The sequence below is a fragment of the Canis aureus genome, chromosome 10 (assembly GCF_053574225.1).
Source record: "Canis aureus isolate CA01 chromosome 10, VMU_Caureus_v.1.0, whole genome shotgun sequence".
Classification (NCBI taxonomy): Eukaryota; Metazoa; Chordata; class Mammalia; order Carnivora; family Canidae; genus Canis; species Canis aureus.
The window spans coordinates 2,010,279-2,024,966 of record NC_135620.1 but is presented as its reverse complement, the minus strand read 5'-3'; the positions used below and the strand labels follow the sequence as shown (position 1 = coordinate 2,024,966).

The 14,688-nt window shown below is 42.4% G+C and overlaps 1 protein-coding gene across 1 annotated transcript; it reads right to left on the bottom strand.

Annotated features, from left to right (window-relative positions):
* Positions 1–589: 589 nt before the first annotated feature.
* LOC144321828 (interferon-gamma-inducible GTPase 10-like) lies at positions 590–13,530 on the bottom strand. The gene is made up of 2 exons (XM_077911077.1): positions 13,285–13,530; positions 590–4,338 (listed from the first exon to the last, which is right to left on the bottom strand). Exon 2 carries the CDS (start codon positions 4,316–4,318, stop codon positions 3,059–3,061), a length of 1,260 nt encoding a protein of 419 aa, XP_077767203.1. The 5' UTR covers positions 4,319–4,338; positions 13,285–13,530; the 3' UTR covers positions 590–3,058.
* Between the last annotated feature and the right edge of the window lie 1,158 nt (positions 13,531–14,688).

Below are 14,688 nucleotides of genomic sequence, written 5' to 3'. Positions count from 1 at the left end.
TGGGGGAGCAAGCTGTAGTGGGGAAATTGTGGGCCAGTAGTACCCTCCTCTTTACATCTTTGCTTTTCACTCTCTGGAGTGAGCCTTCAGAATAATAAGGGATCTGAGAGATAGCCTCACTCATGTATATCTGTTATATCATGAAGCATTTATCAATAATATACCAGTAATGGGGAAGGAGTAGGAAAATTTAATTACAGTAATAGCAGGAATAACAATCCATGAGCTTTGAGTCAGATATTGTTGTTTTTGCTGGTCCCGTTTCACAAGTTTGATGTGAAAATTTGGGTGAAAGCAAAAGACATTATTCTTCCAACTTGTGTAATTGAATTCATCTTTGCTTTCCAGGCTCATTCTTTTTTTTTTTTTTTAAATAAAAGTAAACTGTTTATTAAAAGATACAACAGGGATCCCTGGATGGCACAGTGGTTTGGCGCCTGCCTTTGGCCCAGGGCACGATCCTGGAGACCCGGGATCGAATCCCACATCGGGCTCCCGGTGCATGGAGCCTGCTTCTCCCTCTGCCTGTGTCTCTGCCTCTCTCTCTCTCTCTCTCTCTCTCTCTCTGTGACTATCATAAATAAATAAAAATTAAAAAAAAAATAAAAAATAAAAGATACAACAAAGGTACAGATACAGAGATACATACAAAGATACAGATATATATATATATTTACATATATATACAGTCTTGCTGTTTTCATGTGCACTATACTTAGCAGCACATTAATCAGGCAGCATTTTAATGGGGTTGTTTTGACACTTGGCGTTATTACTGTGTCATTTTGACAAGATACAACTATAGCCTCATGGAAATTTCAAGCTGTAAATTCCACGTCTCCAATTTTTAATAGTAGCAAAGAGGGGAAGGAGAAGGGAAATGGAGTACCAAGGCTGAGCATTAGGTTAAACACAAGAATTCAAAGGGCCACGGTAGCACAGGGAAGGGAAAATGATTAAAATTAAAGACTATCTGACAAACAACCCAAAGAAACCATTGTTTAAGGGCAATGGGCTATGTATCCAAGATGCTCACACATCAGCCTACAATGACCTTTTCCAATCCAGTTCTTGTGTTGAACCTGAGGATCTGCCTCTCTCTGCTCGATCCCTCCACCCAATAAATTTGCTACCACCAAAATCTAGAGCTATAGAGCCTTGAAGCAAAACGGGAAGCTAAATAGTTGTACCTTGGACTACCTTCCCATAAGTGCAAGGAGGGCCCAATGTTGGGTAAGGATGTGATAACACTGTTCTCTGCAATTTGATGCTTTTCACTTTGTGGCTTGGTTCCACAAAGTGAATTGCATCGAGTTACTGTCAAATGAGAAACTGCGGGTTATTTCATCTGTTGTCTAACCCGGCCCTGCCATTTAACCCGGCCCTCAGAGAGCAAATTGCTGCTAAAAACATTATCATCATCTTTGTTTTCTTCACCATTTTTCTCTACAGGAACCCACTCTCCATAAACACTATCTGCTTCTTTTTTTCAATGTTGAGATCCAGATGACACAGGAAATTCTTCTGTTAATGTTACCTGGCTTTTTGGTGGAGTTGGCTTTGCTGCAGCAATATTCAGATCGAAAAAAAATGGGTTTGGGTTCACTGAGTTTAAAGGGATGATGATAAAAAGGAGGTTCTTCTTCCTCTTCAACCGAAACATGAGGCTTATTCACTATTACATCATCATCTTTACTCTGTGCGATCTGTTTGCATTCCTCAGTTAGTTCTTCTATAGTAGCTCCTCCTGATTTTTTAGCAACTTTCTCTTCTATTGTGGGTGGAGGTGTAGGCTTTAGGTTTGGCGGTAAAGGAACACCAGCCTTAGCACACATGGCAGCTGCATTAGCTTTGGCTATTTCAAGTAATTGAGCCTTATTCAAATCTGTCAGACGTTTAGGTGATCTGCCTCTTTCAGAAGACCTGGATCGTTTACGACGGATGGGAGATCTGCTGAACCTTCTTCTCAAGGGTGTTCGTGATCTCCTTAATCTTACTGGTGAGATACTAAAGCTTCGTCTCCTTACCACAGACCTTGATCTTCTCCGGCGGCTCGGGGAAATACTAAAGCTCCTCCTCCCCACAGATCTAGATCTTCTTCGGCGACTGGGAGTGTGACTCCGACTCCGACGACTTGGGGTGCGACTGCGAGCTCTAAGTGTTTTCCGGTTATCCCTAGAACTTGATCTTTTTCTTTTTCTTTCCCTGGACTTCGACCTGTGCTTTGGAGATCTTTTACGCTTCTCTTTTGATACAGAGCGCCTTCCTCTGGATTTTGACCTTGATCTGCTGCTCCTCCTCCTGCGTCTTGAACGGGACCTTGAACATGTTTGAGAACGATGAGACTTGAACTTAGATGAGATCCTTGCCCTAGAACGAGATCCAGGCTCATTCTTAATTCATCTTCATTCTCTCATATCTCATGTCCCTCATTGTATCTTGTTCACAAGTCTCTCATCTCATCTAATGTTTGGAAAGTATTAGAAATATAAACCCTAACTTTGTTCCCTTCTCTCTGTTCCCCTATAGTATCTAAAAATATGACATCCTAGAACATTTCCCTAATGCTCTTTCAACTTCCTCTTCTATGCTGTAGTGCCCCATTACATACTAAATTACTCACTTGCACATGTGCCCATAGTCATGAATTGACCTTACTCTGGTGAAGAGGGTATTGATCTGATGATTGGGGAAACTCATTCATAAAAAGCCAATGGACAACAGTTATCTTGGTTGTTACCAACATTTATTATCTGAATAAATGAATCAAATGTAAACTGCTTCATAATACATGGAGATTAATAAAAACTATGGGGTGTATATATGTCATGATTTTGGCAAAATAGCCCAGGGAATGAAGAAAGAAGCCATAGTTAAATCCTCTTTGCATAGTAGTGGAGTATCAATATGGAACAATGCTTTTTTTCCAGTGGAGAGATATTCTTGCCACTTTAGGGAAGATCTGGCCTTGGTGGTAAGTGGAAAAGGATCCCATCCCCACTTACAGAACACAAGATCTTAGGCCTATTTATTATTGAGTTAGGCATTCATCTCTCTGTCATCTTCTGCGACTTAAGATCTCTAAAGTCTTATGCAAAAGAATTTTAGCATCATCTGCCACTGTATTGATGAATTTCAAATGTAGAAAGTAGATTTTAAAGAACTGGAAGATAGTGGATGGCAGGCCTCCATTTACTGAGCAATAGCATTCAACACACTTCATGGCTTTTTCTGCTATGCTGTCATCCTTCACAAGTAACCAGAAATCCAAGGACTTGGTGAAACTCTTGATCTCCTCCACAGACATGTCCAGCTTCTCTGCAATCCCTTTGACCGACTTCTCATCCAAACCAAAATGGCTCTGGTAAAGGTTCAAGCACTTTTCCTGCTGGGGAAAATCAAAGCCATTAAAGCAGGCCATGAAGGGGATGAAGCTCAAAGCTGATGATTTCAGGGCATCCAGCCAGATCTTTTCCTTGAAGAAAGCTCTCTTCATTTCAATGGAAGTGTCAGATAAATTGGGCAACAGGAGTGCAAAGATGTGGCGCTTATGAACAGGGAGCTCCTTCAGCAGGGTTTCCTCCAGTCTTGGGAAATCAAAGTCGTCCAGGTCAAAGTTGGAGACCAAGAAGATGCATGGCTCAGGCACTCCAATGTTGCTAAGATTAGCCAGGCAGTTGTCTCGTATCTGCTGAAGCACTCTCTCCCTTTTGAAAGACATGGGTTTGCTTTTCTCTTCATTATATAAATCATTGTCCACCTTGGTTCTAACAAAGTAGAATTTCTTGCCTATCTCCTTGATATTTTGGGCCAGCAAAGCATCATTGAGACTAAACCGGGAGGAAGAAATAATGATGAAGAAGTCATATGTAGCAAATTCCACCATTTCTAGATATTCATGTGGATGGAAATTGGGGGTTCCAGTTCCAGGCAGGTCCCAGAAGGTCACTTTGGGATATTTTGGATGTTGATAGGGCGTTTTCTTCATGGTAGTCTCCACGACTCCAACACTTGCAGAACCCTCCTCTTCATAACTAAGTCCTCGCAGGGCATTGATGAAACTGGACTTCCCAGTGCCAGATTCCCCAATCACAGCCACATCCAGAGGAGCATTCTCTGCTGCCACAAGTGATTCCTCAATTATGTCAGCCACATCTTTTAGCTTGGCCTCCTTAAGGGCTGCTTGAATTCTATCAAGGTTTTCTGAAGCGATGATACCCCCTGCCTTATTGACTAATGTGGTATAGTGAGGGATAAAGTTGATGGCCAGTTGCTGAAAATTCTTTCCTACCAGGAAATCACACATGAATTTATCCATAGTGGTTAACAGTGGAACATCTGTAGAAAAAGGAAAGTGAATTAGGAAGACAAATGGAGCAGCAGAACAGACACATAGTGTCAGCTGAGGAAACACTCTGGTCTCAACAGCCCATTCCCATTCTCTCACACTTACTCGTGTTTCTCTGATTTATTTTTCCTGATGAATTTTGTTTTCATGCTATAGAAGAAACTCCTTGTCTACTCTGATTATTCCTATGTCACAAGAATGAAGACTTATTTAATAGAGAATAACAGTACTCAAAGATATTCACATCTTGAACCTCAGAGCCTGTGAATATGTTACCTTGCATAGCAAAAGGGCACTTTGCTGGTATGATGAAGTTCAGGATCTTCAGATGCCAAGGTTTTCTTGGATTACCCAAATGGGCTCAGTATGGTAACAAGGGACCGTATAAGAAGGAGGCAAGGCCAACAGAAGAAAAGGAGATGGTTAATGGAAGCAGATGTTGGAGTGAAGATCCAGAAAGATGTAATAAGAACCACAAACTAAGGAATTGAGGCAGCTTTCAAAAGCTAGAGAAGACAAAGGAATGGAATGTCTCCTGGAGCTTATGGAAAGAACCAGTCTTGCTGACACCTTGATTTGATTTATTTTATTTTTACTTTCATATTTTTATTTTAATTAGAGTTAGTTAACATATAGTGTAATATTAATTTCAGGAGTAGAATTTAGTGACTCGTCATTACATATAACACCTAGTGCTCATCACAACAAGTGCCCTGCTTAAAACCCATCACCCACTGACTCTTTGATTATAGCTCTTTTAAGATTCATTTGAGCAACTCCTCTCTGGAACTATAAGCCAATAAATATGGGTTGTTGTCTGAAGCTGCTAAATTTGTACTGATTTATTACACAGTAATGAGAAACTATTGCAGACAGTCTTACTTTCCTAAAATTTCAATATAGAGCCCAGCACATCTCCCTTCTGCAGGAAGAATCAGTCAGGGCAGCATATTAGAGAGGACAATAGAATTGCAGACATAGCTTATATCCTATAGGCAAATAGGGGCATGACTTGTTTTTTGGAAGAGTACAATGAGCAGAGAAAAGCCCATCAGATTACGTTTTCTAGAAGTGGACTAGCGAAGCACATAGTCCTTGTGGTAATAATTGCCCCCTAGCAATTTAATGTCCATTTATGTCACCTCATGGAAAAATTTGGGTGGGATTTAGATCATGTGACAGGAAGTGGCAGAGGAAGTAGATAAGAGTTCTTATTTTCCCTATTCAAACCTGCACAGTCTTGAAATATAAGTATCTGATTAAATCATGGCAGTTCAAGGAAATCATTACTACATCACTGATGGGGCCTCCTATCATTCATTATGAGTGAGGAAACTATGATTTAAAAAATATTTATACACATAAGTTTATCTCAGGGACTACCAGCACGATTTTACCAGTAAGGGCATGCTCAATGCTCATCCCCATCTTGCAAGTCGTGCAAGGAAAATTTTCAAAAGAGAGAGAATCATGACTCCCAAAGAAATATGAAATATATGTATGTTAAAGATTTTATTTATCAGCTTACTAATGAAGGAACCGGGCAGATGATATTACTGATTAAATGGAGAATCCCAAAAAGAGAAAATAATCATTCAAGAATATTGAATGCATATTGAAATGGGGCAAAAGTGCTGTATTCTAAGGTGAGAGTGGGAAGTCAATTGAACTTCCATAGACAGTGGCAGCTCCATAGTGTAATGGTTAGCTCTCTGGAATCTGAACCTCCACAGACAGATTTATATATATATGACGACTATGGACTGAATGTTTGTGTCCTCCACTAAATTCCTAGATGACATGTAAGCTCAAACTCTGGTATTAAATAGGTGGATTTGTGGATGGTGCCTTAGTCATGAGGGCAGAGTGACTGTGAATGGATTAGATTAAGACTGTAGAAACCTAGCTTGCTCATTCTGCCATGTGAGGTGACAGGGGGTGGTCTACCTTGGAAGTGAGCTCTCACCAAATACTGAAACAAAGATGCCTTGATCTGGCTCTTCCTATCCTCCAGAAGTATGAGAAATACATCTCTATTCACAAGCCACTCAGTCTGTGGTATGTTGTTATAGCCTGAACAGGTGGAAAGAAATTCCCAACAAAATAATTATTTTGCATTGCTCCAATTATTAAAACTCATGATATTTAGAAATAGCTCTACAATATGAATGGCTAGATTGCATTTAAACATGACACAGTTTCCAATTGGAGAAGCTCAGTAAACATTCTGCTTATTCCAAATTTTCTAACAAATTTCTTATTTAAAAAAAAAAGAAAGAAAAAGAGGCATCTTCAGACTATGGTTCTCTCTTTTCTGAAGAGGATTGCATGAGCAGTTGGATGAAATCTTAGCCCTCAACCAGTCAGAACTACATGTCAACTCTCTAAGCACAAAGCCAATATTTCATTATTGCAAGTATACAGTTTTCTCACTCACCAGCCCTGAAGAGAAAAGATATTTCTGATGTCAGAGATCATGTATGTTTCTACTAAAACAACAGAAAATGCTGAGCCTGGTGTAGTGTCCCTGGAGCCAGTGGCACAGGAACAATCCAGGGGCCTATACTCCCTGGGAAATGGAGGCACTGGGTGCTCCTGAAGTTATTGCCCTATGCATGGGACTAGAGAGCCTTTGTCCTGCTTGGGTAAAGTGTGAAAACAACAGGAAGGATGACAGCCTCTGACTTGAACCCCTCCCTCAGGAAGACTTGGCTGACAGTTATGGGCTCACATCTACATGAAAGTGAAACCATCATCTCTCCACAGAACAAAAAATTTCAAGAAAAGAGATATAGAAGTGTTTGGGCATCAGGGGGCTCAAGGAATGAGGGGAGGGCAATACCAGGGGCCATGAGACTCTGATGACTCCTATGAGATCATTTAGCCAAGACTCTCCATGGGAGCCCTGGAGACAGGGAGGAAGGCTGAGAACAAGATTCCAAAGCTTCCAGTGAATGAGAAAAGCATCTCTATCAGAAAGAAGAAGGACTGTGACATTTCTTTTGCTGTTTCATTTTAGGAAGTCTGTTGCTGGCTGCCACATTGTTACCCTTGGGCATGGATGACTCTGGCAAGTCATGGGATCATGTCTTATGAACAACTTAAACTATGAGGAAGAGCTCTGGGGGAATTTGGTAAGCAACAGGGAGGGAGATGCAGAAAGGGAGGAGAGAACCTGCCCTCTAAGATTTATACAGAAGATCAAGAGGAAAATACCAGAGATTCTACAGAAGAACATAGTAAGATCTGCTGTATCAGATAAGATTTATTTCCATGCTGGCAATAAAGGATAGTTGGATATACAGTTGGATGTTGGCATAAGCATAGACCATCTGACCCACAGAAAGGGACACAGAGCCCTGTATAGGATTCAGACTTGTGTGGAGAGGGGCAAGGGATGTCAGGGAGTATAGAAGGTGCCATCTACTAAATGGAGCTGACTAACTGGTTCTACATATGGACAGAGGTTACTGAATCTCTGCTTACATCACTTACAATAATTAACTACAGATAGATTTAAGACCTAAGTCTCAAATGGAATCTATAGAAGAAAATACAGCTGTTCTTAGAAAAAGATTCCTTGGAGCCGCTGAGTGGCTTACTGGTTGAGCATCTGCCTTTGGCTTAGGTTGTGATCCTGGGGTCCAGGATTGAGTCCTGCATCAGGCTCCCTGTGGGGAGCCTGCTTCTCTCTCTGCCTATGTCTCTGCCTCTTTCTGTGTGTCTCTCAAGAATAAATAAATAAATAAATAAATAAATAAATAAATAAATAAATAAAATTTTCTTTAAAAATGAAAGAAAAAGATTCCTTAAATGAGATGATACCCATATAATGATACCAAGATGACAGGGATATAACACAGATTGACCAATGTGATACCTTTGACTACATTAAAGTGAAGAGCTGAAATTCAAGGCAAAGATGCAAGTTCACACATGGATTTGACAACTAACTGTGGTTGCAGAGGAGCACATACACACACAGACATGCACACACAATTACAGCTCTCAGTAGTGAGGTAGGAAATAACCACTGAGACTCAGATACCCCTGGTAGCGATGGAGACTTTGTAGTGGGTGACAGAAAGCTCCCACTCGGGGGGGCCCCCAGAGCTGGGCTGCTCCCCAGCAGTCTGTGAGAGAATCACTCTGGGTATCGGTATTGTGCCCTGTTTGATTGGCTCTGGTCTGCAGTGTCTGAGGACCGGGTGGCTTGGAGCCTGATATCCCAGTATGCCCACCTCAGGGTCCAGAGTTAGACCTGCTGCTTCTAATTTAATGTTAGGAAATCAGGAAATATGATAACAAGGACATCATTACATTCTTTCTCTTTAAAGGAAAGGAAAAGCAATTCCTTTTTAGGAATGAATGGCTTAGGAAATCCCTTCTCTCCTAGTCCTACTCAGATGAGTACAAGTCCAGTCAGTGTAACATACAACCTCCAGGCTCTTGTACAATGGAAAACTCCACTGCCCTGGTTCATCCTCTCCTCCAACTGAGTGAGACACCTGCAGCAGAGACAGGAAAAGAGTCTATTTCTCTCCTCTTTCTTCATCCCACTGTCCCATTACATGGAGGAGCATGGTGTAGGGCAACTACAAGAATAGGAAAGGATGTAGGACGTTTGCAATCCAGCTGATGGCTTGGTGTGGTGAATGTCCTTCAGGAAGGGGATCTATGGAAGGTCCATGCTGATGTCTCCATTGGTATCTCAGGGCAGGCATAGTCCAGATTTTCTAGGCTTCTACCTCCTCTGTGCTATCAGGAACAGAAGGGCAGCCATGTGCAGCCTCATTGTTGGGCATGTCCCTTGAAACAGGCTCGCTAAAATAATCCTTGCCTTCCCTCTCCTCAACTTGTCAGTTGTCCTTTCCTGACCCAGGATGGCAATCCAGGATGGCAATGATATATTAACAATCTCTTAGCCACAGAGGATTTCATAACTTGTTATGGGCATTTGCAATCTTGGCAGAAACTTTGTAAAACAGATCTTCTTTTTCGCCCTGTCACAGTCACATAGTCCCCTCCCTGAGGCCCCTCTCCTGAACACAGACACCCTGGGGAGCTTTCACTGCTGTTTCCACATGAGAATGAGGACATCACAATCACTGAGAGTTTAAGCAGCTGTTATAGTCACCAAGTCAGTAGGGAGCTGTGTTGAGTTCAGACCCTCACCTGGTTGGGGCAGGTGCATCAACTCCAGGGAGGGTCACAGCTGGTGTCAGGAAGAGAACTCTACCACAGATGTAACCTCTGCAGTCTGATCTCTGTGGGCAGAAGTGAGTTAGCCCTTGAACTGGGCACTTGGGCAACCCAAGGAGCAACTTTGTAGGCAGTGTCTGCACCTATCTGAGGGGCCAGCTTCAAGGGGGCTGAATGTGGACTCCTCACTGGTCAGGGCACTGGCCTCCAAGTAAGATTATCAGGTGTGAGGCGGCTGGTCTCAGAGCATTCCCACCCTCCCCTGGGCCTCTGGGCTGAAGGTACTCAAATAGCCCTGCATAAGTCACAGGCAAATACTGCAGCACCCCACTCACTAGAATGAAGAAATTGAAACTGGTTCAGGCCTATTTTGAGAACTGGAGTCTTCTCCAGAAATAGAAACTGAAAGTAGCCCTCTTTGTGGTCCTTCCTGCTGGGGCTGGGATCCTGCCACTGGCTATATTCAGAAATTGCACAGTTTTGAGCAGGAAGGGACTAAAGCAGAAAACACTGTAAGATTGCCTTCTCCTTCCCAGTTCCTCTTCTCCCTCCTGTCTAGGCTCTTCCTAGGCCAACCCCACGCAGCACAACCCCCTTCCTTCCTTCTGGAACAATCTGGGCCTAGAATCAGTTTGGGGGCATCTCAGAGGGAGTGAACTCTGCCTGAGGGCTGGACTCTTCCCCTCATACAACATAGTCACTAGTAGACTAATGTCTATTGGTATACACTTGTTGTCTCATGCTAGCATGATCAACTACAGCAAAATGTCTGTTTTACCATCAAGTCTACCATCAACAGGTTAAAGAGGTCTTCCCAGATCCCAATTCAAAGAATCCTGTTGGTCATAGTCTAGATCCTGGTGACTGGGTATTCTGGAATTATCATTTTGAACTCCACTGAAAGGTATCTTACTAAGTGCTCACAACCACTGACATTCCTAGAAAACTAGAAGGTGTTGCGTCTTGGATACACATTTCACAAATAAAGAAGGCCTTACCTGATATCTGTCCGCCACAGATGCTAGAGACCTCTAAACCAAACTGCTGAGGAAGGTAAGTAGCTGACATCTAGGTATACTGCTTTCATCCAAGATAACAGATCAAGTCTTCATACTTTAAATGTGAAACTCTTTCTTCTTCTTTTCCTTTTCTTTACTCTGGCATAGTCTTAGAAATATTATGCCCTCAGCTGTATGTCTAAGCCAGTTGCTCAGAAAGGGGGATAAACTCCAGAAGTTAAAACAGTCTTCTATTTTAGGCTAAGAGAAAATATAATTGTGTCCCTAACTTTTGTCAAATAAAATAAGACATCTCATTGGTCAGGTCTCTTAGATTTATATCACTGAGTTAAAAAAAAAGACCAACCAGGGCACATTCATGATTCAGGATTTGCTTTTATTGTCAAGGCTGTTTCCCTGGTTATAAGTAAATTTGCATAGCAGTTTGTCAGGAACTTTTCCTTAACTCCTAAATATATTGCAGAATCCATTGCTAAGAGCATAGCTACGCAACAAAGATCCTTAGACTCTCTGGCCAAAGATTTTCTTGACAGTCAACAACCTCTGATTATCTTTTAGCTGAGCAAGAGCTGTCTATACTGTGATCAAACCACCTGGTGCATCTGGATTAACACTTCTGAGGAAGTTGAAGTTTTATTTATTTATTTTAGAGAGACAGTGTGTGCATGAACATGAGTGAGCATGGGGAAAGGCAAAGGGAGAGAGAGAAAATATCTCAAGCAGACTCCCCACTGAGCATGAAGCCCAACATGAGGCTCAATCTCACACCCTGAGATCATGATCTGAACTGAAATCAAGAGTCTGATGCTTAACAGACTGAGCCACCCAGGTGCTTCTACATCTGGGGAAGTTGAAAGACAACCAGATAAGATCACTGAGCAGAGGACACCTGGGTGGCTCAGTGGTTGAGCCTCTGCCTTTGGCTCAGGTTGCAATCCCAGGGTCCTGGAATCAAGTCCCAGAAAAGGCTTCCCACAAATATGAGAAAAGGAGACAGAACATGAGAGACTCCTAACTCTGGGAAACGAACTAGGGGTGGTAGAAAGGGAGGTGGGCAGGGGGTGGGGGTGACTCGGTGACAGGCACTGAGGGGGGCACTTGATGGGATGAGCACTGGGTGTTATGCTATATGTTGGCAAATTGAACTCCAATAAAAAAAAAAGGCTTCCCACAGGGAACCTGCTGCTCCCTCTGCCCCTTTGTGTCTCTCATGAATATATTAATAAAATCTTTTAAAAAATATCATTGAGCAAACCCTTGGCTTAAAAAGATTCTGTTAATAGGGTCTTACTTTGATTTAAGCAATTCTGATTGTTTGGAATTTGGCAACCATGCTTTTAAAGTGCACTCTAATCATTACAAAGAATCCTGTTTGTAAAATTATAATAATCTACCAGATACACTATATGCTCTCAAAGGTTTTATTTTTTTTTTATTTTTTAAAGGTTTAATTTATTTATTCATGATAGACAGAGAGAGAGAGAGAGAGACAGAGAGAGAGAGGCAGGGACACAGGCAGAGGGAGATGCAGGCTCCATGCCAGGAGCCTGACACGGGACTCAATTCCGGGTCTCCAGGATAACGCCCTGGGCTGAAGGTGGCGCTAAACTGCTGAGCCACCCAGGGTTCCCCTCTCAAAGGTTTTAAATGCATGTTCACAGATGCTAGCAATCAAGGAAATAATCTCCCTGGGCCTGGAACATCAGAAAAAGAATATAGAGCATGGATGATTAAAAAATTGTGAAACTGAAATCTTTGTGAATATTTCAGAGATTAAGCAAAAACATCATGACATGTGAATACCATGCAAAGGATCATCAAAAGCTGTGAGAATACTGGACAGTAGCTAAAAGTAGCACCAGTGCCTTACATTTTGATCACATCTCTAGGTTAAGCAGAGAGTCTGATTAAAGTAGGGGAATTGTGAAAAAGAAGGGCTACTGAGCCACAGGGTCACAGGGAGCCACTTAAGGTAAGTCCTCAACTCAGTAAACCCAGACCTAATAACTAACCTAACTACAGTTTCATTTCCCTACACATGTATAATTTAACCAGCCAAAGTGGGAATTTCCTGATCAGTGATGGGAACAATAGACCCTTTCCCATCCCCTTACCAGAACAATCTTGACAAAACAATTATTAACTAATAATTTATTTCCTTTTCCCTTTCCATCTTCCTTTAAAAACATTTCCTTTCCTACAACTTCTCCCAATTTCCTAGATAAGATGCTGCCTAATTCATGAATCATTTAACAAGGTAAATGGCTCTTTAAAATGTAATCACTAAAATAAATAAATAAAATAAAATAAAATAAAATAAAATAAAATAAAATAAATAAAATGTAATCACTTGAATCTTCTTTTGTAACAGATCATATATGCATTGTTTCCACAAGGAAAAGTATTTAGGCATGAGATGTGGGTGTCTGACCCAGAAGGGCTTGGGGAAAAGCCCCTATACACCAACACCCCTGACATTCATACTATTCTTCTCAGTTCACAGGAATAAAGTTTGCTTTCCAATCCCTCTCTGAAAATGTCTCAAATAGTTAACTGCTCTAACCAACTTACAGCCACCCACCAGACATCCTGCCCCTCAGCTTCCAGGGTCCACAGCACCCAAAATGGAGCATCCAGTCTCTCCCACCCTTAGACCTACAGATCTATGATTCTATTTTTAGATCTGCACACAATCCAAAGTAGCCTCTTGCTTACCAGCTCCTGAAAGAAAAGAGACTTCTGGTGTCAGGGTTGAGCTCTGAATGTGTCCCCTGGCAGGGCAGAAAATGCAGAGCCTGGATGAAGTGCTCCCTGCAGCCCAGGGCAGAAACACTCTTCTGCACAGACTGGCCTCGCACTGGAACAGGTCCCTTGTGCTGGTGTGGTCACTCTGCAGAGATAAAAGAGCTGTCACTTGCAATGTCTAAACTGTGTGTGAGGAGCTGGTGGGATTTAAATAATCTCTGGCCTCTGTTCCACCCTCACAGGAATTTGGCCAATAGTAAAGAGGCAGCCAGCACATTGTAGAGCCCTGCATTTCCAGGAACAGAAAGTGAAAGGAAAGTTCTGAGGACTCCTTTTCTGAGAAACACAGGCATTGCCAGGAAGTGAAACTGAAAGGCACCATGGACAGTGATTTTGTGTGTTTTGGCAACATGAGTGAGAGGAGGGCACAGGATCCCAGGCAGGGGGCTTCTCAGCGACCCCCAAGAGGACACTCTAACCAGGCCCCAGGCTCCAGGCCAGGCAGAATCTGAATCTGGAATCAGGGAACACAGGCTGAGTCCTGGAAAATGACTCTTATGTCCCCCTTGTTAACCTTGGACAGCCCAAACTCCCTGGGGGTGAAGTCTAATAAAGAGTGTATCTAGTCCTTGTCCCTGGTTCCTGGCACAGCTTCAGAAACCCTGGGAATTTCCAGTGAAAGGAGCTGACTTTGTTATGCTAATGAAGCGATTCCAGGTGGGATCCTAGGTAGCTTCAGGTCAGTGGCTGGTCACCAGGAAGACCAACCCTGTGAATGGAGGGTGGGGACTTTGGGTCAGCTGGACCTCTGGGAAGGAGAAGAGGGATGCAGATAGAGTTCAGTCGAATGGCCAATGATTTTTGATCAATCATGTTCACATAATGAAGCCTCAATCAAAACCCTGGACACCAATGCTCAAGTGGGCTTCTTGGTTGATGTTTGCATTGATGTTCCGGGAGGGTGCACACTCTGGCTCCATGGAGAGAGGATGGAAACTGTGTACTCCCTCCCAGACCTCACCCTATGTGTATCTTTTAAATAAAACCATACTCGTAAGTATAACACTTTCCTGACTCGTGAATCATTCTAATCAATTAGCAAGCCTGAGGGGGTTATAAGGGCCCCCTAATTTGTAGACAGTTGGAGGTCCGGGTGACCTGGGAACTGCTTCAAGTGCAGCTGGTGACTGGAGTGAGGGTAGTCTTCTCAAGGACTGAGTCCTAAAACCTGGAGAGTCTTTGTTAACTCTGGGTGGTCAGGGCAGGAAGTAAAAGGCAATATACCCAGTGAGGGTGGAAACTGAGTAGAGAGTAACCCTGTGTCATTGGCAACCATATTCTGGCTTTAATTTTTATTTTTTTCATTCATTTGTT

What these genes read in the sequence shown, in the direction of transcription:
- LOC144321828 (XM_077911077.1), bottom strand. Translation starts at nt 4,318, where the DNA reads ATGGATAAATTCATGTGTGATTTCCTGGTAGGAAAGAATTTTCAGCAA.